This window comes from Gavia stellata, chromosome 1 (assembly GCF_030936135.1).
Source record: "Gavia stellata isolate bGavSte3 chromosome 1, bGavSte3.hap2, whole genome shotgun sequence".
In the NCBI taxonomy this organism is placed as follows: Eukaryota; Metazoa; Chordata; class Aves; order Gaviiformes; family Gaviidae; genus Gavia; species Gavia stellata.
In genome coordinates this window covers 34,197,827-34,225,552 of record NC_082594.1, presented here as the reverse complement: position 1 = coordinate 34,225,552, position 27,726 = coordinate 34,197,827, and the positions used below count along the sequence as shown (strand labels likewise).

The window sequence follows — 27,726 nt, the reverse complement described above, 5'->3', positions numbered from 1 at the left end:
TGCTTAGAAAAAGCAGGCATGTGTAACTATTATCAATGCGCTTCATGTAAAAAAAAATGTCAATAATGAAACATTTGCTTTGTTGATCCAGTTTTCACTGAATCATTAAGGGCAAGGAACAGAAGAGACGGAGGTAGATGAGGCATCTTTGAACACAGTAGATAGAGCAGACTACCAAGAAATTCAACCTGAAATGGCTAGACTAAGTGGAAAAACTTGAAAAGAATAAAAAAACCCAAACAATCCAAACAAACAACAAAACTTGGAACAAAATCAAAAAATCAGAACGAAATTAAACCAACCCCCAGGCTCTGTTGGAGATGTTTTGATGCAGTTTGGTAGTCCAGGTAGGAGAATCACTGTCTGTTCCCAAGCTGGTTGCAAAGACCTGCCTCTTCTCCCAACCCAGCATTCCCATCTTCTCAAGGGAACGGTTGGTCACTCCTCATTTTAGCAGGCAGCTCCTCTACCCCTCGCTAACGAAACTTATCCTTGCCTTGGGCCTGACTTCAGTTCGCTTGCCGCCCCTGAACAACAAAAAAAAAAATCCTGTGATTCTGACATCTGTTCTCAAATTCCATGTTGGCTTTGACAGAATTACGTTTTTCAGCAAAATACTTTGCCCGTGATTTTCAGCCAGTTCAGCCAAGCAGCACAGAGACCTCGGTCTCGGCAGAAACCTTGCTCTGTGACCTGGTGAGCAGAGATCACACGCAGGGAAATCATACGGGACAGGGCTCCTCAACAAGGGCCAAAATCTGTCTCCTTCACAGAAAGAAGTGAAAAATCAAATTTGGCATTCAGAAGCCCGAAAGGGCAGGGCCGAGCTGAAGTTGCATTGCACAGGTTTCATTTAGACCTAGCAGGATCTGCGCAGCAGCTGATGTCTGTCCTCCTTATCCAACAAGACCTTGAAACCTACCTTCAACCTAAGTAGGTTTTTGTAATCTTCTGGGGCCTATACTAGCTTTCCACTTATGGAAACCAAGCTTTGAACTCCAGGGGATGAAATGAGGTGAATGTAATTGCACATCTAGTCACAGGTATAAGATTCAGGGCACACGAAGCAGAAAATGGGGCTGAAGGCACAGCAAGAATCTGAATTTCAGGGCAAAAGCGTACGTATAGTGCTTGAGCTGAAGAAGTAACTTCAAATCGCTTAAAGTTCCTGTATATGAGTTTTCAGTTTTTGTGGTTCAGCAAGCAAGGAAATGCAAGGCAGTAGCATGACATATATTTCATGGCAGGCCACTTTCGCCACAAAGCCCCAGCATGGCCAAGGCTAAAGAGGCCAGATGTCGAGAGGTATAAACAACCATCATGTGAGATCCTCTGGTGCATCATGAGGAAAGGATGGGAGCTGACTAATCTTACTCTGACACTTGTTCTTGGTGTGAAGCCCTTAATAGTATGACATTCCTCAGCAGTATCTCACGCTCACGGGACAAAGGGAGGGAGACCAGACGCCCTTGGACAACTGGTGCTCACCGGCAGCTTTAGAAAGCTGCCTCTCAAAAAGCAAAATGCTCTAAGTCATCTTGTTTGCTTCCTTCTGAGGTTACACTCTTACCATCAAAGCAGTTCATCAACAGACCACTGATAAACTTATTATCAACAAAAATAGTTCCTTTTTCTACTGCTGGAAGAAATGCAGCAATTTCGGTTCCTCAAATGTGGCACTTCTTTGGGCCTGGCTATAGGGGTACACCATCTTAACTTAATGGGATTTTTCTATAGGCTTAGTTAAATGCATAGGTAAGATTTCACCTTTTTTCAGCAATAGTGCTACTTTTTGTAAATTGCCTAGGTATTTTGCAAAAGCTAGAGCTCAGGTGGCAGTGTGCCTTTTTTTTTTCGTATGAAAAAGCTTTAAAACACAAAGAACGTGAATATATCTTTAAAAAAACCCTATTATAATTACAAATTCCTTCCTTCTTTCTTGTGAAATCCAACTGCTTTTCTGATGTTTGCACTTACCAAGTAGATGACCCAGAGATTACTTTTTATAATCAAGCACGATAGCTGGAAATTCAAAAGGGCGGGCTGGAATGAAAAGGAATACAGAAAAACTGGGGGTGAAGAACACCATTATTTTGGATGGTGACTGAGCTTCATTTTCTCCCTCTCTCCTCTAGTCCTACTCTTTCACGTGTCCTGCTATTCTGTAACAACGGGGAGAAACAAATGAGTGAAAGTGCTGAGTTTGTAGGAGATGCAACATCCACTCGAAGAGTTGTAATGCGTTGGCTGGTGTTCAAGGGTATGCTGGTAACTAGTAAACTGAGAAGGCTGAAGTATACACACTGTGCGTTAATAAAAGGCATGATGGAGGGCAGAGAAATCCTGCTACTCCATGAGGCAGGCGTGGTGGTCCTGGAAATGAAAGGCACCCTGTGTGCCTACACATCTGTGCTGTCTTTTCCACGGTGGCCATGCCGTCCGCGAGCTCCTGCTTGTCGTAAGGTACGTGTGGGACCACCCGGCGCCTCCGTGGGGGAAAGGGGCTGCCCAAAGGGGGTCAAAACGCGCGGTACGCCGCTCTCAGAACCGTGGTGCGAGGGCAGAGGGCTGCCTCAGCACCAGGACCCTGACCTTGGCGCCTCCCGGCCCCAGAGAGGGCTCGGCTCGGGGCAGCGTGGTGCGAGGGGCAGCGCTGGGCGCTCCCCCGGGGCGCCCCGGGACACCCAGCCGGGCCCGGCGGGGCGGCAGACCCCGCTCTCCGCCCCCGCACCAGGCCGGCGGGGCTCCAGCGGCTCCCGGCGCACCGCGGGGGCTTTCCCCCCCGCACCGCGGGGAGCGTCCTCGCCCGCCGGCCCCGCCGCGACGCCGGCAGCCGAAGTGGCTGTAAACCGGATTATGCCCAAAGCGATTTGCCCGTAATCCGCCGGGCTTCCCGGGGCGGAGGCGGGGGGGGCGGGCGTGCACGGCGCCGTGCACGGGGAGCCCCCGGCGCGGCGCCGCGGGCGGGCAGGGGGCGGCGGGGGCGGGCTGCGCGCCGTGCACCTGAGGACACGGCGGCGGTGGTGATGTGGACGGCGCGGCGGCTGTAGGCCGGCTCCCCCGGGAGCCGGAACCGAACCCGGTGGCCGTGGGAGGGAGAGGAGCCGGGCGGGGAGGGAGGAGGGGGCCTGGACGGGGCCGGGGGAGAAAAAGGGAGGAGCGGGGCCGGGGGTGGGGGGGAGGAAGAGCGGCGCTGGGGAAGCGCTGCCAGCCGGAGGAGCGGCAGCGGCAGGAGGGAGGCACAGCCCGGCGCAGCCTGCTCCGCTGCCCGTGGGCGCTCTCCCCGCGGAGGTAGGGGACCTGCTGCGGGGGGATGGAGGAGCATGGGTACCCTTCCGATAGCGCCCGCAGCCCCGCCTGGGAGGAACTGGTAGGTACATGCGTGCCTTGCAGTTGCACAGGCATTTCCTATCCTTTTTCCTGCCTGTATTGTTCAGCCGGGGGGTCGGGCTGTCATCCTTATCAGTGTCCCCCCCGCCTTCCCTTCTTCCCACCCCGCTCCGCGCCAGAGCCCGGCCGCCGGCTCTCGTCCTCTCCCCGCGGGGAGCTGGGGGGGGTGTGGGGTGGGACCCTTTCGCCCCCGCCGTGTCCAGCCCTTTGCTGGCGGGCTCGTCCCTCTGGGGGACGGGGAGTTCATTGCCCTTTCTGAGTTTCACTGCCCGGGAGGAAAGCCTGGGATTAGCACCGAGAGCCTCGCCTCCAACTTTGCCGGGGGGGGGGTTGGTTGTTGATACCATTAAACGCCTTCTCTTAGCACAGCAAAAGCAACGTGTCCAGCGTTGGGAGGCAGTTTCCAGGAAAAGACACTCTTTTTCCCCCCTTCTTCGGTAGCCGGGCTGGGAATCGCTCCTGTCGCGGCGGCAAAGCGGGCCGGGGCTGGGGTACCCCGCTGCCACCCTGCTTTGTGGGGTGCGGGGAAAGTGCGCGCCTTCCGGCTGCTGCGAAGGGAGGGGAGTGCCCAAACTGGCCGGGAGGAAAGCTGCGGTGCGGTGGCTTTGCGATTTGTTTAAGCAACTCGGAGACCCTCCTTCCAACCGAAGGAAATCATGTCACGGGCATCCTCAGCACACACACACATCAGGCAGGGAGGGCTAAAAATAGGCTTTGGGTAGTGCTTGGGAGATTTCAGGCTATCTGAGAGGTCAAGGCTAGGCTGACTTTGGCCCTGAACTTGGTGAGGCAACGTGAAGCACGGACCCATACCACCGCCAAGCATCCCTTTATATGGCTGTGCCGTGTTTTGCTAACCCGTTGCGTTGATCCAGGGCCCCTGGTTTTACTTGTAAACCCAGTTTTAAAGGGCAGCCTGGGGAGAGCCACACTTTGGCTGGCTCAGTGTGCTCGCTCCCAGGAAAGCAGCAGCCCGGCCCTGGAGATACCCACGGTGAACTAAGTTCACCCCCTTCCCTGTTAGGATTTGTAGGCCTCCCAAATACATTTTTACTAGCCTCATTTTTGTCGTGAAGTTGAACATCCCCCTTCACTGCCCTCTGCAGTCCTCAAGCCCCAAAGCTGCTGCTGGAGATGCAGCTGTGATAGGGAAAACAGCTGTATGCGTGTTCCGGTAACATGGAGCTGACACCGAAAGGATCAGGCAAGGGAATCCCTAGATTTTTGCCTGGAGAGATGAAGCCATCGTGGGAGGAAGGTGGCGAAGCTGATTCCTGCAAATGCGTTATCCTATTAAACTGATGTTTAAATTGGCTGCCATCATCCCAAACTCAGCTGAAACTCGGGAGGCAGATGAATTGCAGCCCCTCCACTTGGAAATGTGGAGTCCTGGCTGAAGCATCCAAAGCCGTTTCCTTCTGTGTGCAGGGCTCAGATAAACAAGGAGCACATTTTTTTTGTTTTTTTTCCATTTCCCCCTCCCCCAATAAGGGCCAGGATTTGGGTCATGTTTATTGTTTCATTGCTGCATTTGTTAAAGAGTACCTCCATGAATGCAGTTTTAAGGTTAACCACTGCACTGATTTCCTTTACAAGACTCTAATTTCAGCTAAACCACTCAATCCTTTACCTGGTAACCTGCAGGTAAAATACATAGTCTCTGTGGCAAACGCCACATTGTTGTTCTTTGTATCTGCTCGTAAGCAGGCTTTTTATTATAATGGGGACAAAGGGAGCTTTAGATGAAGAACTGCGTGATGAAGGGAAAAAAAAGTGCCCAGACCTCTCCCTTGCTCTCAAAACACAGAAGAAGAGCAGCAGGATAGGGGAAACTATTTATTGCAGTTTTTGAATCTGTGCAAGTTAATTATCTATGCAAATTGTCGTAAGTCATTGGGAAGTGCTGTTCCTATAGCTGTTCTGAGAAATAAATGATGGACATCAAATGGAGCTACAACTTCTCCTTTGCCTGGCAGGGTTGGACTTGTCTGTGTGCAAGTTCACATTTCTATAAAATCCTTTCCTTAATTCCCAGCTCACTTTTGAATGGAAAACCTCTTCCTGACTCCAGTAAGAGTTGCATTAGACCCTCCATGATGGAGCTAAATAAAAGTAACAGAAAACGTAAGGCTCGTCCTGCATTCTTCCAAGAGAGGTTCAGTGGCTTTGTACTCAAAATTGACAATATGTCTTACAAAGTTCTAGACCTGGCTTTCATATTTTATGAGACCTGAGTCTTAACTTCACCTTTCCCTTGAAGTGCATAGATGGGTCCTAACACATTTGCAAAGCGGCTCTTCATTTTGATGACTGACACGGGTTTATACCTTTTCAGTCTGAATGATAAAACAACCTACAAGTAACAGGCTTGTCTCGACTACTCCTGAAACAGCCATGAGCAATGTGGTTACTCTCTTTAACAGTGGTATGCATACATTTTGTTATATTTTGGCTTCCCCTGTGGTAAGGAAGCCGAGAAAGAATAACATCGCTAACTTGATCTGCAGAGGGAGTTCAGACAGGCAGGTACGAAATTAATTTGCTCAGTGTGGGGAAGCCCAGTTAAAAACTATAGTTATCACTAACCATCAAAATTAGGAAAGATTCAATAAAATCTTTTAAACGTGATGAATTGTTTACCTGACACATATACCATTATTCATCCAGATCCCCTCAGAACAACTTTTTGAGGTGGAGGAAAAAATGTATTACCCTTCAGCTTATAGATGCCAAAGTGACCTAGAGAAAAAGAGGTACGCTTGTTACGAAGGGAATCGATATTAGAGCTGGAATCATTTCTGTTCCTGGAATCAAATAATGCATTAATCTGCATTATAAATTGTAATCTCCAGCGCAGCTGAAGTGCATGTGTGTTTGGATTTCTTTTCTATGTTGCGTATGCATTTTAGTGACACATATTCTATTATTGGGACTGGATGTGGTTGAGTTAAAATGCTCTCACCGCTGCATATATGTACCCAGCACTTTCGGATTCTTTGAATATAAAGGGCAGATCACCAGCTGATACCAATTGCTGTAGCACAAATGATGTCAGTGGAGCTGTTTGTATCAGTTGAGCATCTCCCTTTAAATGCCAACCTTTCTTTATCCTTTTCACCAGTCTTCCCTTGCTTCAGTTAGGAAATTTAAGGCATTTACTAAGAAGTGTGAAATTGAGTATGCGAAATGAAAGATATAGCACATGCAAATATTGTATGTGTTTTTAATGGCTGCAGATAGCCCCATATTCTTCCAGACCCTGCTCAGAAGTGTAGGGGATTCTAGTGGTACCATTTGTACCATGGTATTCATAACTATATTCACTGAGCTGAAATGTGTTATTCAATATTTCTCATATTGAGTCTGACATTGATCACCTGGAAGAATTTCAGCTATCAGATGAAGGGATGGAAGTCAAGTTGGCAGTCCTTATTGAGGTGAAGTTTCATGGCTGTCTTAGGCAGCTTACCTTAATAAAGGCTGGAACTGGACCCTGATTATCTATTAATGCCTCTGAGAAGAAGAACAAGTGGAAACGGTGAGATCTTTAAATCGTCTTTGTGCACGGACAACGTATACGTTTGTAGAAACAACTTTCTACGCTAACATGAATGAGTAACTGGGGCACTTTCAACAATGCTTAACACTTGCTTGATTTCTCCATTTTGAAGAACTCTGTACACATTAGGTGACTGCAGATTTTAGAGCCCGTAATTTTACAGATTCCTCTATGTACTTTGCTAAAACCATATTCTCATTGAACTGTACTTGTGGGACACTTCCTACCATGTGCATATTTAGGCCGTCACTACTAAAATCTTCACATTAAGTGACCTGAGAGAACATTCCTAGTACTTCAAAATTTTTCATAGCGCTCTGAAGTTTATCAAGATATGATGAATAAGGCTTGCTTGGAATGAAAGGCTGGTGAATTCCCTCCTTGTAATCCAATTTTTGTGTTTGGGCAGTCAGGAGAGAGGAAGATGACAATGGCGTAGCGCACATGAGGATGCACCATGCCCTCTGCATGGTGCAGAAAGTGCGCATAAGCTAGGGCTGATAGTTAAGGTGAACAGAAGTTGAAGAATTGTATTTATTGCCCATTTCACCTACAGATAGTTTTTTACCAGTGTTTATGTGTTTGAGATGAAATCTACATCAGAAGGATGGAACGCCTCTCATATGAAGGAAGGCTGAGAGAGTTGGGGTTGTTCAGCCTGGAGAAGAGAAGGCTCCAGGGACACCTTATAGCAGCCTTTCAGTACTTAAAGGGGGCTTATAAGAAAGATGGGGACAGACTTTTTAGTATGGCCTGTAGCGATAGGACTAGGGGTAACGGTTTTAAAAGAGGGTAGATTTAGACTAGATAGAAGGAAGACTTTTTTTACAATTAGGGTAAAATTGCACAGGTTGCCCAGAGAGGTGGTAGATGCCCCATCCCTGGAAACATTCAAGGTCAGGTTGGATGGGGGTCTGAGCAACCTGATCTTGTTGAAGATGTCCCTGTTCATTGCAGGGGGGTTGGACTAGATGACCTTTAAAGGTCCCTTCCAACCCAAACTATTCTATGATTCCATGATTCTACGATTCTATGAAATCTGAGCTGTCTGTACAGATACCTAAGGAGATCTCCAGCTCCTCTGGAGCTTGCACTGTAATAGCCAGTGGATGTCATGGGAGCTGTTACATTTAAAAACCAAATTATTAACTTGTTTCTATTTTTCCGTGTAATATATGATGAAACAATGTATTTACATCCATTGCTAAATGGTCCAGTGTTTTATAAAACTGAAGACTGAGGCTTTAAATTAGCTTCCAGTGTAACCAGCTGTGAAAGCAGTTTGAAAACAAAACAGATTAGTGTCTTGCTCTGGAAGATACTGGTGCTGTGCATTTATGATTCCAAAACTTCAGTGGAAGGCTGTTTTTGGAATTACACTTTAACCACCTGCTGTTTTTAGGATCGAGGTCTAAATGTATAAGGAACAAGCAACCAGATGATGTTTTATTAAAAAAACCCCAAACACCCAAAAGTACAAATCTGGGGTCATCAATAGAGTCAACTTCGTGATCTCCCTGAGTTCAAACGTCCTAATCCCAAATTATACACTTGAGTAATATGCTGTCTTTGTGTGCCTTTCTCCCTCACTGTCTCATCTCCTTTTCAACTGAATTTGGAAAGGTATTTTCTGTGGGCGAAATGTCTACTTGTAAACAGTTTTGCATGTAACTTTGCACAGGATCCTAGTTCTGTGATACGAATACATGGCAGTCACATGCACCAGTATTTTGAATGCTTTTTTAGTATGGGAACAAATCTAACAGTAACTAGTGTTGTTCAGCTAGCGCTGTTTAATTCAGTTGAATTAAACGGAGCTAGTCAGTCTTGCTGGCGTTCTGTTAGCACTAAGTTTTCCTCAAATCACAGTCACAATCACACGTAATATGTGTCAGCATTAATTAGCAAACTCTGTCTCGTCGTCCTCTTGCAGTGTTCAATTGTCATTTACCTTCAAAAGTCTCAAGGAATCGCAGTGAGACATGTTCTGGCATAATTTGCTATTCCTGAAATTAAGGTGGAGAAGAGGAAGAAAGAAGGGTGGAAAGAACAAGTGTCTATAAACTTTGCTCTTAACCTATCTTTCTTTCTAGCTGTGCCCTAAATTAATTCACTGTACAGCAGTACATACTTGCACTTGCCCAAGTTTGGTCCATGTTTTTGAAAAAGGAGAACTCTCAGGTGAAGAGACAAGACAGAGTCATCCCTTAGTTTCACAATTAGCCTGTAAGGAAAAAGGACTATATGAGAACTTCATCTATTTTGCCATGTGGTATTAATGGTAGGATTTAGGTCCTTTTATTATTCTAATAGGGAATGTAGGTAATATGATCAAAATTCCTTTTAAATATAACTTAATAGAAATTTTGACAGTTTTTCAACGTAACTTTTGACACTTTTTTAAATATAACTTAATAGAAGTGATCCTACATGGAGGAGGGTAGTAGAATCGCATTTGAAGTACCTGATGCAGTAACACAGAACTAAGCCACAAGACCTACAAGGCTTGATGGAAATACGTAATTTCCCCTACTATGAATAAAAGTCCCAGTAAAAGAAACGGGATACTCTGGATTATATGAATTTAAGATTGCGGCAAGGTGTCTGCAGTGCATGATAGGTTGTACACTATGGGTTTGTTTTTGTTTCTCATTAACTGTTTTGTATGTAGGTACTGTGGCATTATATTAGCATATTAAGAAATGTCGGTTCCCCTTCCAGAAATATAAATAGAATTGTGGGAATATAGAAGCCACAAGTATTGATTGCTTTCTTATGGTTAATCTGGTCCATGCAGCTAGGAGTTTTTTGTGTTTTATTTAGTATTGCTGTGATTTAAATTCTTATTTTGAACACTGACTACATACAAGCCACAATAATTTTGAAGTCCCACAATTCAGAACATGTGGTGACATTTCGAGATCGTGTAAGCTGCCAGATCTGAGATTAAAAGGGAAAACTGACCCTTTCTTTCCCCAAAAGTAAAGGCTTCTCTTTTACAAAGGCAAAAATGAATAGAATAATAAGAAAATTCAACTAAGAGGAGAAAACAACTGGAAAGCAATGTATGCGTTTGCCAAAGTTGTCCAGCGCTTTGACGGACACCACGGCATTGACTGTTTGGAGGCGTGAAAAAGGAACCCGTTGCGTTAGATGCCGTCCGTCCAGTCCCCAAAACACATCCTCTGCTGCCAAGGGAGAGCGGCGCAGTCCTCAGCCGTGACCGGACAGCACGTGGGAAGGCCGCCCGCGCTCAGAGCCGGACGGTCTCGCCGTGCTTGCCTGAAACCTTTAAAACTCGGCTTTCCACCTCCCCTTGGCGGTCACCTGGTTCTACAGAGCACGCGGTGGTGTTTGGCGAGGGCCGTGAACGGAAGGTGCTCAGATACCACAGGGCCGCTCTCTGCCGGTGCCTCGTCCCACCTCCCGAACCACGCGGGACTCCCTTCACGCGGGCGCGGCGGGACGCGGGGACGTCCGGGGAAGCCCGGGCAGGTGCGCTGGGCGCCGGGGGCCCTCCCCACCCGCCTTCGCCTGTTTCGCCCCTCGGACTCGCCCCGGCGCTCACCTGCGGCGCGGCACCCCCCCCCCCGGCCCCGAGCCAGCGTGGCTCCCCCCGCAGCCGGCCCGGCCGGCGGGGCGGCACCGGCACCCGCCGCCGCTGGGCGCACCCGGGAGCCGGCGGCCGCTCCCGGCGGCTCCCCGTCGGCAGGGGCGCAGGGGGCCGGGCCCCTCCGCCCCGGCTCCGCCCGCCGGCGGGTGACGGCGCCCCAGCCCCTTGCGAGCGGGCAGCGGCGGCCGCCGTGGCCGGGCCGGGGCGGGCGCGCGCGGCCCTTCCCCGTCAGAGGGGGCGGCGGAAGATGGCGGCCGGGCGGTCCGCTCCGCTCCGCCAGCGCCCGGCTCCGTCCTCGCCGCCGCCGCCTCCGTCTCCTCCCCCCCGCGCCGCCTCTTTCCCCACCCTCCCGCGCCGCCTCCTCCTCCTCCTCCTCCCCGGGGAGGGGAGCGGCAGCGGCTGCCCTGGCTGAGCCGGGCTCGTGTGCTCTTTCTCGGCAGGAGTCCGGGAAGATGGCCGGGGCCGAGTCGGGGATGAGCGGCGCCGGGATCCCGCAGCAGCCCCAGCCCCAAACCCCGGCGGCGGCGGGGCCGGCGGACGAGTCGTCGGACAGCGAAGGGGAGCACGAGGGCCCCCAGAAACTCATCCGGAAAGTGTCCACCTCGGGCCAGATCCGCAGCAAGGTAAGGGGGGCAGGAGGCGGGGAGCCCCGCTGCCTCCGGGGCAAGTTTCTCCATCCCCATCCCAGAGCGGGGCCAGCCCGGAGCCGGGGGCGGCCGCGGCATCCCGCCCGCATCCCCAGGAGCGGCGGCGGGTGGGGGGGGGCGGTGAGGCAGCCGTGCCTCTTCCTTCCTTCCCTCTCCCCTCCTCCCCGTCCAGCTGTTGCGTCCACATCTGTCCCCGGCTGGCAGGAAGAGCCCCCCGGGGCGGCGGGGCTCGGCGGGGCCGGAGGGGAAGCCGCCTGCCCCGGCAGCCGCCCTGCCCTGCCTTGCCCTGCCCTGCCCGCCGTCCTGGGTGTGGGGGAAGCGGCGGGCTGCCTCCCTCCGGCTCCTCTTCCTCGGCGGCGGGCACCGCTGCCGCGGCGATCCCGCCCTGCCTCCCCGCCGCGCGGGTGGGCTGTTTCGGCGAGCCCTTCCTCACCAGCTTTCCTTCCCCCCCTCCCCGTCTTCTTCACCCCCGGCCCCGGGGGGCCGCCGCCGCCGTGCGCTGCGCCGGAGCGGCAGGCAGGGAGCCCGCGGTGACACATCGCACTCCCGTTTGGGAGCGGGAGTGCCGCGAAGGAGGGAAAGGCGGTTGCCACTTCGAAAGGCACCTCGCGGGACGGGAGTAAACTTTTATACATCCTCTCCCGAGGGGCTGGATACGTAAAGCAGCTGTCAAAATTTCAGCTTAATGCGGGTTTTTGGCTGGCTCGGGCCTGCCGAAGTCATCCTGGTGGAATTAACTTTTTGAGGGATGGTGTATTTACAGCACGTTTTTTCCTGTAAAAGGAGCTTCAACAAGCATGCATTTAAAAGTACAACAATAATGAGACCCCACTTACTTTCTGTGTAGAAGGTTCCCATGACTTTCTATAAAACGTGGTCTTTAAAACAAACAAACAAACAAACCAACCCGTTGGGGAAAAGCCTATGGGTGCAGTGACATCAAGATCAGGGTTTTTGCTGTAAGCTCTGGTTTGAGGGGCAAAGTGACTCCGTGCAGGCCCAGACAGATCACGCTTAGGGTTTGATTTCTACACAATAGGTCATGTGGTGTTGTTTCCTTTACAGAGCACCCATTAAAGTTAGTAAGGAGCTGTTTGTGGAGTCCTGTTGGATTGTTGCTCTTCTTCCTTTGAGCTTTCACTTCAAACACTATTTCTAAAAGGCAGCCACCTTTCAACAGAAAGCATTGGTTCATTAAACAGTAGCATTATCCTATTATGTGAGGTGGAAAGCAATTTTTTCCTGAAACCTCCTCAACACGACCTGTCATCCCATTTTATTACTAAATGTTAATTTTGCATTTGCAAATGTTAGGCCTGGCTGAAGGGTTGTTGTAGTAAATAATATACAACTGTTGCATTGTGTTGAAAACATAGTGCTACACAAACTTTTAACAGTGCTTTAACACCACTTCTGTGTGGCTGTCTTCAAAATGTTTTGAAAGTGACAGAGCATGATGCTTTATTAGCTGTAGTGGTGTTAAGTGCATTGGAGAGCTTGGTCTCTTAGTTGATATTTGTGTAAGGAGAGCATGTGGATTACGAACGTTATTGAAACAGGTTTGTGAGCATGAGATCCCAGCCAGTTCTTACCAACTGTTATGGGTTGGTGGGATATTCTGAATCTGACGTTTGTGAATGAATGCGAAGCTGGGATCGCTTGAAGTTCTAAGGCAACTCCACGAGTGATGCTTTTGCTTATCTTAGTTAGCGTCTCAGTTCTATTTCTGTCAATCAGATATATGTAGGAAAAACTGACTGCTGATGTAATTGGAGTCATAAAATGTTGCTTTACTGGTTGAAATTTACAACAATATGCAAATCTGAATATAAACATCTTTCTTTCCATTTAATTAAAAGTGATATATCTTTGTTAAAGATGAGACCCATGTTAAATAATTCAGTAGCACTTTATTTTATAACTCATGATGCATTATTTAAAAGTAGCTATATTTAGACAGACAACTCCCATTTAGTTTAAGGGTGTTGTATGTTTGCTGTTGTAGTAGTTGGTGATCAGTGGTTACAGGAAACCACTAGAGCAAGGAACATCAGGGAGCTGCTCTTTTACCCAGCTAGTCTCTTTCATTCAAATTAGATTTGTTAAGCTTCACTTACTAGGTGAATGTGTTTGTAAGCTAAGGTTTTAATTAAATGGATTGGGTTTGTCTTACAGCTAAGAATAGACTTTTGAAAGAACCCAAAACATGTATATTACATTTATCATTGATGCTTGCGGGCCGTTTAACGCTGTGCTATTTTTCTTCGGAGGTTGCTTATATACTTACTTGAAGCATTTCAGCAACATGGTATTGGTTCCTGAGCTCAGAACTATACCCAAAAGTCTCTGCTGGTAATTGTTTTTATTTTACTTAAGGAAGATGTTATTTTTAGATGTTTTGGTACAGTTGATCATTTGTGAAAGCTACCATATGGTGATACTTTGCAGACAGAATCATTCAGGAGTGGATTTTTTTTAACGTGTGTATAATAAGATTCAGCAAATGCATGCATAAGAGCAAACCCCTTTCGGTAGCACAAACAAAGTCTAAAGATTTCTAACACCTGTAGTGCTCAAAGGGAGTTTTTAAGCTTTGCCCTTTTCTTCCTAAATAAAAACTATTAACTATTTGGCTGGGGACAGGGGGTGAAAAACATAATGGGAAAATGGAAAAAAAGAATACTATATTGGCAGATGTAATTCCACTGAAGTTCATTGTTTGTTTGTGATATGCTAATCATATGCTTACAGTTCTACTTAGAAAGCAGTTGTCCAGTTCTACCACTGCTTGCCCATGTCGAATAGCAACTTCCTCTGCAAAGTGTTCGCTTGATTTGAGTGGAACTGCTTTTACAGTAAATCGCTATGAGAAACGGATGGGTGGTAGGCCCAGATGTTTATGTAACTTCTATTATGGGTGCATTTTTAATTTATGCATATGTATTCCTCACATTTTTAGAGTACTTTAAAGGCATGTCTGGGTCAAAATATGGCCATTATTAATTTCCCCAAACGGAAAACTTGAAGATCAACATGTTTTGGTGTCTGCAAACCTGAAGAGGAAAGAACAAGTTGCGGTGCAAAGGACTAAACTATTCTTTGGGCCAACACCTTGTTTGTACCTAGGAGCCATTTGCTCAAGCCCCATACTTGGTTATAGAGTGACACTGTGGCAGTAGGTGTCTTCAGGGGAGTCAGGACCAAAATGGATTAGTACTTCTGTGAGATTAAAGCCAGCATCTTTAAACCTCATCCTGGAAGCTGTTGCATCTGTGGAGCTTGTATGTGTTCCCTGGAGGAAATGCAAGGGAATAAACAGGTGGCAGGTACCCTGTGAAGTTTGAGCAGTTTTAAGCTGAAATCCCCAATGGAGAGCGTTGAAACTATAATTGACTTTGTGATGTCTACCCACAATTTCCCCCCCTCTGGGAGATCTGAATATTTAGCATGTAAAAAGTGTCTTGGTAAAAAACATTTTTGGAATATACATTTTGTTTTTAGGAGGACGTTGGAAAACTGTAGTCAGACAGTTTTGAAGTAGTATATGTGATGCTGTACAAACAGTGTTATATTGGGGATTTAAGTCGTGGAAAGTTCTCTATGCATCTGCGTTAAATTTGTCTTCTTAACTTTTAAACTTGCTGGTTAAGACAGGCAGCGTTTGTGCCTTTCTTAAATGAAACAGATGACTTCAGTTCTTTGGGGCTGCAGCCTGAAAACTCTGCCTGTCATCAGCTGGGTTGTAGTTTCTTTAAAGTTAATCACTGTAGTGCAAAGTACATTCTTGAAAAAGATGGTCTTGCTTCAGTTCTTTATAGCTGGGACCTGTCAAGAAGGGAAGGTTCAAATTAGAGCTGACACTTTAAATTCTCTTTAAATTCTTAAATTTTCTTTTTAAATTCTGCGCATCTTGGGGGCGAGAACAAGATTAATAAATGAAATGGTCCCCAGATATTTGGAAGTGGAGTCATCAGATGAGCACAGTTATAGTTCCTACTCTTGTCTTGGGCACTCTCCGCTAAAAAATGGATATAAAGAATAGCACTTTCTTTGCTGACCTGGCTTCCTACTTTAATGGGTCCATGTACAGTTAATGGGAAAGCTCTGCTGGATATGTGTTTTGCTCTTAAATCTGTGATTGGGTATCTGGCCTGTGTTTATTTTTGGATGAAGCAGACATTCTGGAGCAGAAAGTATAAATCAGGAAATGCAAGAAAATAGGGTGTATTGAGTGAGGTAAATAAACTTGCAGTGTAGCCGGGAGAATGGTTTCTTCCTCTCCTTTACCGCCAGTGTTTTTTGTTAATAATGAAATTACTGTAACATGGGAGATATAACACACCCATGTTTCTGAATAATTAGTGGAGATGATATAGTGTTGTTTAGTTAAATGGCAGGAGTTGTTACTAGAATTATCTTATCTGGGGTCTTAATATATTTTTTTTAGATATCCTAAATCATTACGGAGTAATAAAAGTAAATTAATTAAATTCCCCACTGTGTTTTTATTGGCCTTAGTGAATAACACCAGCCATTTAGGAACTGAGCCTTCAAAAAGTTTCTAAACTCTTCCATATGGTGACATTTGACAGTGCCAAGTCCCAGTAGTCACTTCCTGTTTGTTTCTGGTATACATTTCTCTCTGATTACCATAACTTGTTAATTCACCTAAGTGTAAAGCGCTGTGGTTGATAGTGGCGTTAAACTTCACGAACATTGTACTCTGCTATGTAATCTGCTTTTTCTAGCTTTGATAGTTCCTGATTTACTCAGCTAAGTAGTGGTTGATTTCTTTCTGGTTAAGGAAACATGATTTTTATGTACCAGAAGTTCTCAAGAGAATGCCATGGTAGCAAATTTAACCCCATTGGGGAACCTGCATGTGCGTTAGGATTGTCTGAATCTGCACAGCTTCAAAATGCATTGTAATTTGCAATTTATTTTGCAATGGCAGTAACATGTATAGTGTCACTAAACTTTTATTGTTGTGTTCACACAGCATGGGGCAGAACTAAAGTGACCAAGTGCATAGAAATCATCCTCAAGTTCTTGGCACCTGGCAGTGCTTACAGAAAAGATTGAAGGGTGCTGCAAGCTATTTGTCTGCAGTATTCGTATTTTCCATCATTTTCACTCTGCAATTAAATTCACTGCATGCACCATATATCCATCCTTAGTAAAATGTTTCACCAACTTTTTTCATAACTGTTGTAAAATCTCGTGCAAATTTGATTCCCTCCCCGCATCCTGGGGTCTTTAACCTAATTTTTAAGTGAAATATTCAGAATCAGTTCATCAATGTATGCTCCTAATACATGCAGGCACACGTACTCATGCACAGAGTAATATATTGAAGATTTCGTATACATATATATATATATTATTCAGTTCTAGAGTAGGCCTGGACGAAGCAAACCAGTTTTTAGTGTGAAATGGTGTGCAATATTTATTGCTTCTCATACTTGCTGTATCGCTACATAAGCTTTCAAAAAAGGGTCCATTAATGGAGAATTTCAGATAAAGACATGATAGTTTTGAGACGTTAAAAATGACTTAATGTGCTACGTAGAAGCAAGCAGGCTTAGGATGGAAAGAGTTACACTATTTAAGGCACAGTGGTCATTACCACTCCAAATCCTGACACATGTTTGTATAAAACTGAAATGAAATCTGCTAAGGCATTTTAGTGATGCATGTATTGGCAAAGCTTAAATTGCTAGCTAAGTACCAGAAAGAAGGAGCTTGTAACGTTTTTAGTAGATATTTGCAAGCAGGTCTTGAAAGAAAATGTTGCTTTGGGTCTTTTTTTTTTTCCTTTCTAGAATCTTTAGAGGATTAATGCTATTTTGTACTAAAAAATAACATGAATTACACTTTTTTTCCCCCCAGCCAGCTGGTGAGCTGTGAATGTGAAAAAAGACAAGATAATCACACTCTCATTTTTAATATAAGAGATTTTGATTGTTTTGTTCCAAGGAGCTGGGGGATGCTTTTCTGCCAAAAAGGTCAGGTGAAACGTGTTGAGCTTATTGTGTAGTTTAGAGAGAATTTCTGGTTTTAAGAAGCACAAGAAGAGACTAATTCAAGAATAAATGACAACTAGGAATCCCTTTCCGAGATGCCTTATCTTGTGAACTTCATGCGCACAGTCCTGAAGACACATAACAGCCATGCCAGAGCTCAAGAAAGGACTATTCTATAGCTGGGTCTTTATCCATGTAAGGCTATATAGATAATTTCTGGATGTTTTGAATTGTTCCCAGCAGTTAAATCAGAATACAAGATGCAAGACTGCTGTATGATTGCTGTATGACTAGCTGGACTAGGCAAGTTAGTTTGAGTAGCTGTAGCAGAGTACCTAGAATTGCAGTGATTTTTTTCTAATTGAAGTAGTGATCAGAAGAATAGTCTGTCTGGCTATCACAAAGCCTTTATCTGAAGGGAGGTATCGAATCCCTTTGACTAGCTGAAGACAATAAAAGGCAGCTTAGACCAATGTTCTTGCTCTGGAACAGTCCAAAAGGCTAATTTTTTTTTTTAAACAATGTTACTTTCATTTTCTTTGAACTCTGGACAACCATGCTTCTGATAAGGGATCTCTAGAAGAACATATATAGTCTGGAGACCTCAAAATCTAAGCGCAGCAAGAAGGTAACGTGAAGTGTTGTGTGTTTGTGTGTGGATTCATTGAAGCTCAGAATACGGAGTTTTGGGTATAAAAGAATACTTCTGTTGTCATTCTGATGTTTTGGATGTTTTCCTCTGATAGGGATAATCAAGACACAGTTTGGTGTTTTGTGAAGGTAGTTCAGTAGCTCACTTGCAGAGGAACCATAAGACCAGTATTTTGTTCTGGTTGGCCATTAGGTTTTTGAGATTCTTTAGAGTTATTTGTAATGTAGGTGGATGTGATGTTATAAAGTTATTGACAGCGTGGCTAGCTTTGTTCATTTTTTTCAGTTTGATACTTTGGTACCTGGACTTTGTCTTTTATGAAGAGAGATAACTCTTTCACCTTTGTATTTGCTGCCGCCTGTACATTACAGTTTTATCCTTTCCCCTCCTGCCTCCAAAAAGTAAGTTGCGTTCTCCAAAATCTTCTTTTAAAAACCTAACAACTGGCTACTAAATAACGATGCAGTAACCGTAGCTCTATTATACTAAGTTCAAGCCACAACTCTCAATTTGCTAGCAATGGCAAAAAAAGCCTAGATTGGGGACATCCATAACTTACATCCTCCACATGATAATAAAAAGAAGCCTCATTCTTGCTTAATGTAAATACTGCATTTATCACAGCAAACAAGCTTAATGCTGACCCAAAGTAAATATTATTTCATTGATATGCTAAAAATAAGACCACTGCATTAGATGTTATTTAAAATGAAGTAAGAGATTTATTCTAGTAAAACATTTAAGCGCATACTGAAACACTTCAGTCGTCCTGTACACTTTTATATGATTAATTACTTCTTAAAATTAAGCCGGTGCTTAAGTGCTTGTTGGATGTGGGCCATAAAAATTTCGTACACAAAGTCAGAATGTAGTTGACTTATAAAACTTTTACTGTGTAGGAATTATCCTGATATATTGCATAATTATGAAGAAAGACCAAATAATTTTTTTTTTCCAGCTAAGTTTTTCGTTTGACTAATGTTCCTGTTTAGGAATATTTCACCGCTTAGATACTGAAAGCACGATAACAAAAACCTGAGTTGTACTCCTGGGAGAGTTAACGTTATTGTAATGAATTTGGCAAGGTTTTACGCTTGATGAGAATTTATTTGTTTATTAGATGGGCGGCATGAGATTCATGATGATATGAACCATTCATTTCCTTGCCTTTAAACATTTGGGGTTTGCAAATGGTGTGAGATCGCGCTATGTTATTGTCACTTAGCAACCTTAATAGGGTTTTGAAGCTGAGTAGTAGCTTGTGGGTGGTGAGTCTCCCTGTGTTTTTGTCGGGTGGGAAGCAATGCGAGCCACTCTGTGGGCAGCCAGCGGGAGGATGCGTGTCCAGCCCATGCCAGGGTCTTTCTAGATGTGCTTGCTGAAGAGAGCCGGCCATGCCCTCGGTGTCGTTTTGCGCTCCTGGAATAGCTTCGTGCTGGGAAGATCTGCCGAGGATTTTCATGCCTGAGGAGATTTAAGTGGATCTAAAGGGCTGTCATGCTTCTCTGGTCAGTTATGTCCTGTTGTGTGGTTGCTTAAATTTAGCAACTGAGTTTGACTGGCTTCAGTTTGGCAGCTGGTAGTCCTTATTGCCGCTGTGATGCTTCAGAGCAAGAGCGAGGTCGGTGTCTTCCCAGCTCTTGATGAGAAGGGTGGCTTGCTCTGGTTCAGCTAAGGATGTCAGAAAGGATCAGCAGGGCTAACCAGCAGTCCCGGCTGCCCGTTGGGCAGAGACTTCTACCCTTCCTGAGCACACTGCCTGTTGATTATGAGGACAGGCATATACTTCTGTGTTTGTTTTAATGCTCCCATAGAGACATCTTGCTTCTTATTCTCTCCCTCCTTTCCTGCCTGCTGCTTCATGGTTTCTTCAGGAATTTGAACAGAGAAAGAGTGACATCTCTTTTTCCTTTCAGCCTGTGCCTCTGCGAGGTTTCTCCCAGTAATCCCCATAAAGAGAGGAACTGCCCAAGACCAAAAAGTTTGCTGGACACGGAGTTTTAGAGAGGGCACAGATATATGAGGTTGCTCCTCTGGGTAGTTTCACTCTCCACTGCCTCCTCCTTCAGTTATACTGATCAATCTTGGGAGCAGGTGGTTCACTGGGGAACTATTGACTTGAAAACTAATGCGCCTTTTTTGCTGATTTTTCAGCTATTATTGTAATTTTTTGCATGATATTTTAGGGAGCTTCGCACGAGTTACTCTATAGACAAACATTGATTGGCCTCAGTCTCAGAGGTCTGTTAAAGTGAAAAAAGAGAGAGCACAAAGGGTAAAAGGGGGTTTAATGAGTCAAGGGTCCTATCACTGTTTGTGGTGCAAACAACAATTCTTTCTGTTGTATATTACCTTGATATATTTATAATACAAGGATTCTGCCTGGGAAGAATGCTGAGAGGATGCAGATCTGCAACGGGGAGCTAGTGTGAATGAGTTACTTGGGTGTGAGATGAAGAGCCAACATTTCTGATTAAACCAGAGCTTTTAAGGAAATAAAAAATATTTTTATCATTTACACGCTTCTCATTACAGACACAATAAACAGGAATAACCTTCAGAGCCATCTATCTGATGTGGTTAAACTTTATTTTCTTTCCCCTGAGTGATTTAACTTGTTTAAGCCAACTTTGCATATAACCTGGAAGTCTGCATTATAATGCTTTTGTAGGGGGAAAACAGAATTTAAAACTTCTTCATGTAGCTCAGTTGACTGCATCTTGGTTTGTTTTGGTTATGAATGAATGTGGGGCTTATACACGTTTGTATGCTGCTTCTTGCCCGCTTCTGGAAGTTGGTGAGGGGTCTGGAGCATGTGTCTTATGAGGAGCGGCTGAGGGAACTGGGGTTGTTCAGCCTGGAGAAGAGGAGGCTGAGGGGAGACCTTATCGCTTTCTACAATTACCTGAAAGGGGGTTGCAGAGAGGTGGGTGTTGGTCTCTTCTCCCAAGAAGTGACTAGTGACAGGACAAGAGGAAATGGTCTCAAGTTGCGCCAGGGGAGGTTTAGACTGGATATTAGGAAAAATTTCTTCACTGAGAGAGTGGTGAGACACTGGAATAAGCTGCCCAGGGAGGTGGTGGAGTCACCGTCACTGGAGGTGTTCAAGGAACGTGTGGACGTGGCATTGTGGGACATGGTTTAGTGGGTGTGGTGGTGTTGGTTGATGGTTGGACTTGATGATCTTACAGGTCTTTTCCAACCTTGGTGATTCTGTGATTCTGTGAAAGAAAAGACTTTTACCTGTACTAAGTCTGCTGGTTAACACTTTGTAGAGAGAACATTTTGGTCAATGTGCCTCAAAACTATGTGCAGGCAAGATAAAATTTATACCTGAGACACTTTACTGCTTAGGCCAGTGGTGTCCAACCTCCCCCAATCCACTGGCACATAAGCTTTCAAAAATTTCAAGGCAGTTACATAAGTTAGGGTCTGTGCTTGTGTCCTGTCTAGTAGATGACAAACTTTTCCCCTTGCCCTTGGTTATTTTATAAAATACATTAAAAAAAAAATACTCTGGGCTTCAGAGGGTTCTGAGAGTTCTGAGACTTCTATCTATGCCCCTGATGCTGCATCGCAAAATTCTGTTCTGCTTCTTCTTCAGCCTTTCAAAGGAAAAGAAGATCCTAATAAGTATAGAACTTCTGACAAGCTCTTGTCAAAAGCATGCTATTAAATATACTGGCAATGTCAAGCTGTATGCTTAAAAACCCATCAGTGCTTTTGTGTATTATCTTATGTTACCTGGTGTTGCCAGGTAAATGCAACTACAGTGAATAGCTTTTTTTTTTTCCCAAATACATAATCTTTATTCCAGTTTCTTTTAAGCTTTGCATTTTTCCATAGTTCTGATTATATGTATACTTCAGATGATCTTACTTCTTGCATAAAGAGACCAGTAATTCTGTGCATGTATGTGTGCGTGCGAACGAGTACTGAATTATTTTTTTTTGCTTACACTGTTTAGGGTAAAAAAAATTACAAAAAAATCAGTTTTTCACTTGGTCGTTGTGTGCATCATTGAGGAGGAGATAAAAGGAGTTAACGTCACAGGTTCTACTCTTTCCCCACCCTTCATCAGCCAGGGATCTGCTGCCAACAGTTTTACAAAGGGCTTCTATTTCAAATTACCCTTTGATCCCGTGATAAACCTGTGTCCTTGGGAGTTTGTTTCACAGTGAGGAGTTGGAAATGACTGGGAAATCTTATGATTTTTCTGTTTGAGTATAAAAAAAATAAGTCACAGCCAGGGCAAGAGGCAAATGAGCTTCTGCTGAATTTTATGCTAAGGATAATTATACCTTTTCTTTGAAATATACACCAAGGTTATTTATAGCTAATCCACAGTTTAAATTACTGTGTGTAGGTGTGAGTGGTTATAGAGAGGGACTTCTTTTTCTAGGAAAAAAAAAAATTATGGGGGTTGTTACAGAATTATAATAGTAATTTGGATTGGAAGAGACTTTGGGAAGTCATCTCCATGCCCAGAGGAGGGACATTTTCAAAGCAACATTGGGTTGCCCAGAGCTGTGTCTCTCTGAATGTCTTACAGATTGCTAGAATATGGTTCCTGATTTGTTTTGAATTAAGTATTCTCTTTCTTCCTTTTACACAAGTGTCAAGGATAACCTGTGTCTGCTGAGGAAGATTTGTCAGTATTTAAAGGCCTGGTTAAATACCTTCAGAAGCAAAAAATTACCTCTTTTCAATGGTACAACTTTAAGAAAGGTTTTAAAAAAAAAAAAAAGGAAAGTGCCTTTCTTCTCCCCTCCGTCCATACCTCATAACATGGAGCAGGAGTGAAATGGTGTGGTTGCTTTCTATTTATAGATTCAGTAATGTGCCAGCGTGCACTTATTATACCTGATTAGGACTATTCTAAATAACTTTTTGTTTGCATTACAGATAAAGCTACGTGATTGCAGATCAATGTCATGGAATCATGTCATGACTTATCAAGGTCTAAAGTCTTTCTCCTCTCTCTAAATTAAAACTCCCTGGACTGATTGCTATTTTGAATAGTCTCCCTACTATAGCTGTGATCTATTTGCCAAAGACCATTTGTATGCTGCTTTAGTTAAAATTTGAAAGCTAGGATTTTAAGAGACACTCAGGGGAACTAAACTAAACTAAAATTTCCTACAAAAGGAAATTGCAAGAACTTAAATTATTTCCATGTTTTCTTTTGTTTCTGGTGTCATTCTGCATCATGATTCACGACCTAGTGTTTGACCGAGATGCAGTTGGTCAAGATGCAGTTGAGGGTGTCTGGATAGTGCTGCACCATCTTCACCATTCTTCCCACATCACTGGAGGTGATTCTGCAGCTCTTGCAGCTGGTGACAAATGACTCGGAGGTCATGAGTATGGTACAGAATAGGACCTATCTAAAGGCAGCAAAGAAATGCTTGGCACAGGGACTTGGTAAAACGTAGGTGTCTTGACCCTTTGTGTCGTGGATATACTTTTAATGCTTTCCCTCTGGTAAATTATTTGTCATGGAAGTGATTATAAAACTTCTGAAACTATGCAGTTTAGTTGAAAGACTGTATGTCTCTTGTTTGAGCCCAAGCTTGGTCTTCCCTTTGACTTGATCTTGGACCACAGTTTTACTACAGCACATGGCAATGGAGAAATACCAATTCCAACTCTTTTCCCCAAGGTGTTAAGCAATACTAAACCTCTGATTCTTGATGAGTGCAGAATGTACAGAAAAGCACTTCCACGTTTTTCTTTCATTGGGGAGGTATGTAATGTAACTCATACAAAAAGAAATTTATACTAAGCTGTATGACAAAAATAATATGCAGTATCCACGGAGAAAAATGGTTGGTAGTGCTGAATTTTGCTTGAAAAATTTGATCAATGATGAATGCCTAGAAATGCGTGCAAGGCTGTAGTACTGCTGTCTTAGAAACGTGTAATAGAACTTTTGTTCTCTAGGTAGCTACACAGTGTATAAAATTGTTATTCATCTGATAGGTATAAATAAGGAAAAATGTTCTGACACCTAAGATTTAATGATGGCTCTTGTTTTAATTGCAAAATTACCTTATTTTTAGATGGAAGGGTTGAAAATCACTAGCAGTATCTTGGTAAGTGGTATAATAGGCTGGGTTTTTCTGTTTTTTCGAGCCTCCTACATTTGCCTGAATCTGCACTTAATTTTTACCCTAGGGAATGGAGCTTACAGGGGGAATTTCTATACATGCTATCTGAAAATGGTGTATTCTCAGATTATTATTTATTTATTTATTTATTCTTAACCATTGTGTATAGCTTGGTTATTCTCATCTTTACAGATGTCTCTTTCAGGTTTAAAATTCAGGAAAAGCAGTGCCATGCGTGAAGCCTGAAGTTCAGGCAGTTCCCTGACAAAGTTCAGAGTAGCGCCTATTATAGAAGCACTGTTTATATAGTTCCAGTTAAGAACATCATAGCTTGTCTATTACAACTATCTCCTTTTATATATCAGCTATAAAAACTAATTCTAAACTGAAACAAGAATGTGCTCTTGATATTTTATTGCTTAGAGTTAATATATAGTGAAAGCCCATTTGAGAGTGTTCAAGAATAAATCCTGCTCATCATTGCAGTCTCTTGGCAACCTGTGTGCTGGGATCATTGCATATAGTCAAGCAGCTACCTGAGCATTGGTGGGAGGTTTTTATCTTCTCTGTTATTTTCATGAGTTGCACAGAGAAGAGTACGATTTGAAATGTCGGCATCCTGGGATTTGGACAATGGGGATGGATATGCTTAGTGTTCCTAAAAGAGAGCGAAGGGTGGCGAGGGCAGCCAGGATGTTTCACAGGGCAGTTTTAATGGAGTGTAACATGTGGGACAGCTTCCTTCTGAAGCTAGATCAAAGCAGAGGTAGAGGATTGTTTGCAAACAGCAAAGTAACTTGGGAACAGCTTTTTGGGCAATGTCTTGGAGACCTGGAACTACACATCCCAGTGAATGCTTAGCTTGACTGTCTCTTTCAGTGACCAATAAGTCTTTTTCTTTTTTTTTGGCCTGGACGTGAGTATAATGTTGCCAACAAATAGAACTGTTGTAGCTTCTAGGGTGTATTCATGTATCATCATAGCCAACAGAGGCTTAAATGAAAGCTCAGTGGAGGAGAGTGTGCATCAGCAAGGAAGGACGTAGTACTTGATCCACTTGTGTGTAAGCTCCTGCTCTGGATAGAGAACCAGATGTAAAGAAATAAGGCGTATCTCTGGAGTAGGAGGGAGAGTGTGTGTAATCTTAGTGCTTTGTGCACTAAGCATAGCGTACATCTAACCTTCTGCATTCATAGTAAGCAGACCACACTGAGGAAGTTTATAGCAAACAAGGTTTAAGTGCCTGTAGACTGTGCTGGCTGCTGCTCCTGTGTGCCTGGAAATATTGTGGGGCAGCTTGGTTAGTAGGGTGACCTGTGGGTGTTCCATCTCTAGCACCGTATCAGGTATTGCCTGTCATAATGGCTTTGTAACAGCTTTTCTCCTGGAAGCTAGTGATGCTTATGGGACATGCTTAATTCTGTGGGTGGATCTTATAAGGGAGGATGTTGCCTGGAGGGCAGCGTTCAGCCTATGAACTTGTTCATTAATTTTCTGCAATCTGTAGCTCCTGAGGCACTCAATTTTTTGTTTTCCTTATTCTTCCTCAGGTGGGTCCCTACCCATGAATTCATGATGATGTTTCAGTTAAGAGTATATTTTTAATTGCTGCTATTGGAGTCCAAATAGTAAAACATGACTGCCTGTCTTCTTAAAAACCCAGCTAACCCTTTCCATCTTTCAGGAGTGAAATGATGATGTTCTAAGCCTTGTATGTCTTCTGAGGCTAAGAACTTATTTTAATCTCAAAACATTTATTTCCCTAATTGTCTGCTACACAAATGTGGAAGGCATAGTAGGCTAGTGGGATCGAAGGACTGGGATGTGGATGCAGGTACTGGAGGCCCTTCTGTAACTATTATGAAATTTTCATTTTGCAAGGCATGTGTGTTCTGAAATGTGTATTCTCATGCCATAATTATCTGCACTTATGACATGAACTTATATTTTAAAGCCTATCTGTCAAACTAGAAAGGCCAGGTTCTTTTTTTTTTTTTTTCTTTTATTGTCGTCTTTTTTGTTTTCCCTCCCAAATTAGCTTGGGGATTCTTCAAAAAACATTTTAATTCCTAAGGAGAAAGTTACAACTCCTAAGCTGAGACAGGTGCTATAGAATCTATTGAACACTTGTTTAAAATGTCTTTTAATTTTTTTCTTTAGTCAAATTGCATACTGCTTAGCCATTATGTCAAATGCCTGTGAGGTCTGTTCGTTACAGTGGTGGGAGGGGGGGATGCCTGCCATGAGTGAGCTGTTTAAAGTTGTTTTCTATTCTTGTGGCTTTTCTTCTCTAAAACAACTGGATAGCTTCAAAGGACTTTTGTGATGCAGTGGACACCAGGGTAGGGTGCTGGGCTGTAGTGATGGTCAGATATGGCAGAATGCTGATCAACAGCTATTTTCTTGGCTGGGATAAACATCATGACCTGTTGTGAAAGCAGCAGTGTAGGAATCGGTGCTAAGGCAGGATTTGTGCTCTGCCTGCTCGTGTGTCAAACGGAGGAGTTCTCTTCCAGCTTTGGTTAAAAACCCCAACATTTTGGGGTGTAATTGTATGTTCTCCCCTTTCTTTTTTACAGCATGTACTTCACAACTACTTTTCCAGTGAAACTGTGCCTCTTCCTGTGATGGTGGTTATGCTGATGCTAATGATAATTACTATTATTTTTATCCTATCATGCTCTACATCTTCAGCCGATACATTGAGGAGGTGTCAGTCTGGAGGACAGTAGTGCCGTACTGAGGTGCCCTAGCTAGCCCTAAATGAACCTGCTTGCTTTCTGGATACATTGCAGCCCTTTTGGGCTTTGTTCCTAACGGAGCTAATTAGCTGGGGCGTTACATCATGCTAAAGTGGTTATCTTGCTTCCAGTTCCAATGTGCTTCGTTTAGCGATAGCTCACATATCTCTGCAAAACATGGCATTGTATTGTTTAGGCCTGTCCCAAAATACTTACGAGGAGAGATTTATAACAGGGTGCTCAGTTCTGCTTCCTTATTTCTTTGGGCTTTGCACAGTGGTGAATTAGCTCCTCAGTTTGGGATGATTTCTTCCACGCTGCTGGAGGCCTCTTTTTGCACGTAGGGAGCCAGTCTTGTCTTGTTTGTCTTCGTGTGCCTCACCATCAAACTCAACCTTTCCATATCCTAAGCAGCCCTTGGTGCTTTGTTCACTCAAGGTAACCATTGCCCTAGAGCAGCCTGCCCTTGTGCCTCTCTGTGCTTATTTAGGAGCACGGCATCTGAAGAATTACATGAGGAGGGAGGGGGAGTTGTGTGCTTCCACTTTACCAGGAGAGGAGAATTCAAAACCTTGCCTGCTCTCTGTAGGGACATTATTCGCTTATTCCCACCTGCATGGTGCAATAAAATACTGCCTAACTGGTGTGCAGCAAAACTCCACAGCATCCTGGAAATTGCCTTACTTCATTCAAGGACCAAGATCAGTGGATATGGAAAATGGTATGAGGAAGAACAGTCTCATGTTTTCAACCTCTTCATTTTTGTGATCTCTGTCCCCAGTAAACAGTTAATGTAAAGCTGAAGTGGAAAGAGATTTGAAGTGCCCTAGTCCAAGTAAAAATACCAACACTATGAGATGGTCTAATCAGGATCAGAGCTTCCCCAGTTCAAAATTTTCCAATGTGTGTTTGTTGCTTTTTTTTATTTGTTTGTTTTTTTAAATCATCCATTGACCTAAGAAATACAGTTATTGTGGTTAGCAATACTGTT

The 27,726-nt window shown here is 44.2% G+C and overlaps 1 protein-coding gene across 2 annotated transcripts in view; it reads left to right on the top strand.

The window, feature by feature from the left end:
• The first annotated feature begins 3,313 nt into the window (after positions 1-3,313).
• DGKH (diacylglycerol kinase eta) overlaps positions 3,314-27,726 on the top strand; it is a 160,527-nt gene continuing 136,114 nt past the window's right edge. The window contains exons 1-2 of one of the 2 annotated variants that reach the window (XM_059832771.1): positions 3,314-3,370; positions 11,003-11,185. In XM_059832771.1, the coding sequence (XP_059688754.1) occupies positions 3,314-3,370; positions 11,003-11,185 (240 nt within the window). Of the gene's footprint in view, positions 3,371-11,002; positions 11,186-27,726 lie in introns of those variants that run through there. The other variant, XM_059832844.1, reaches the window with a different exon arrangement.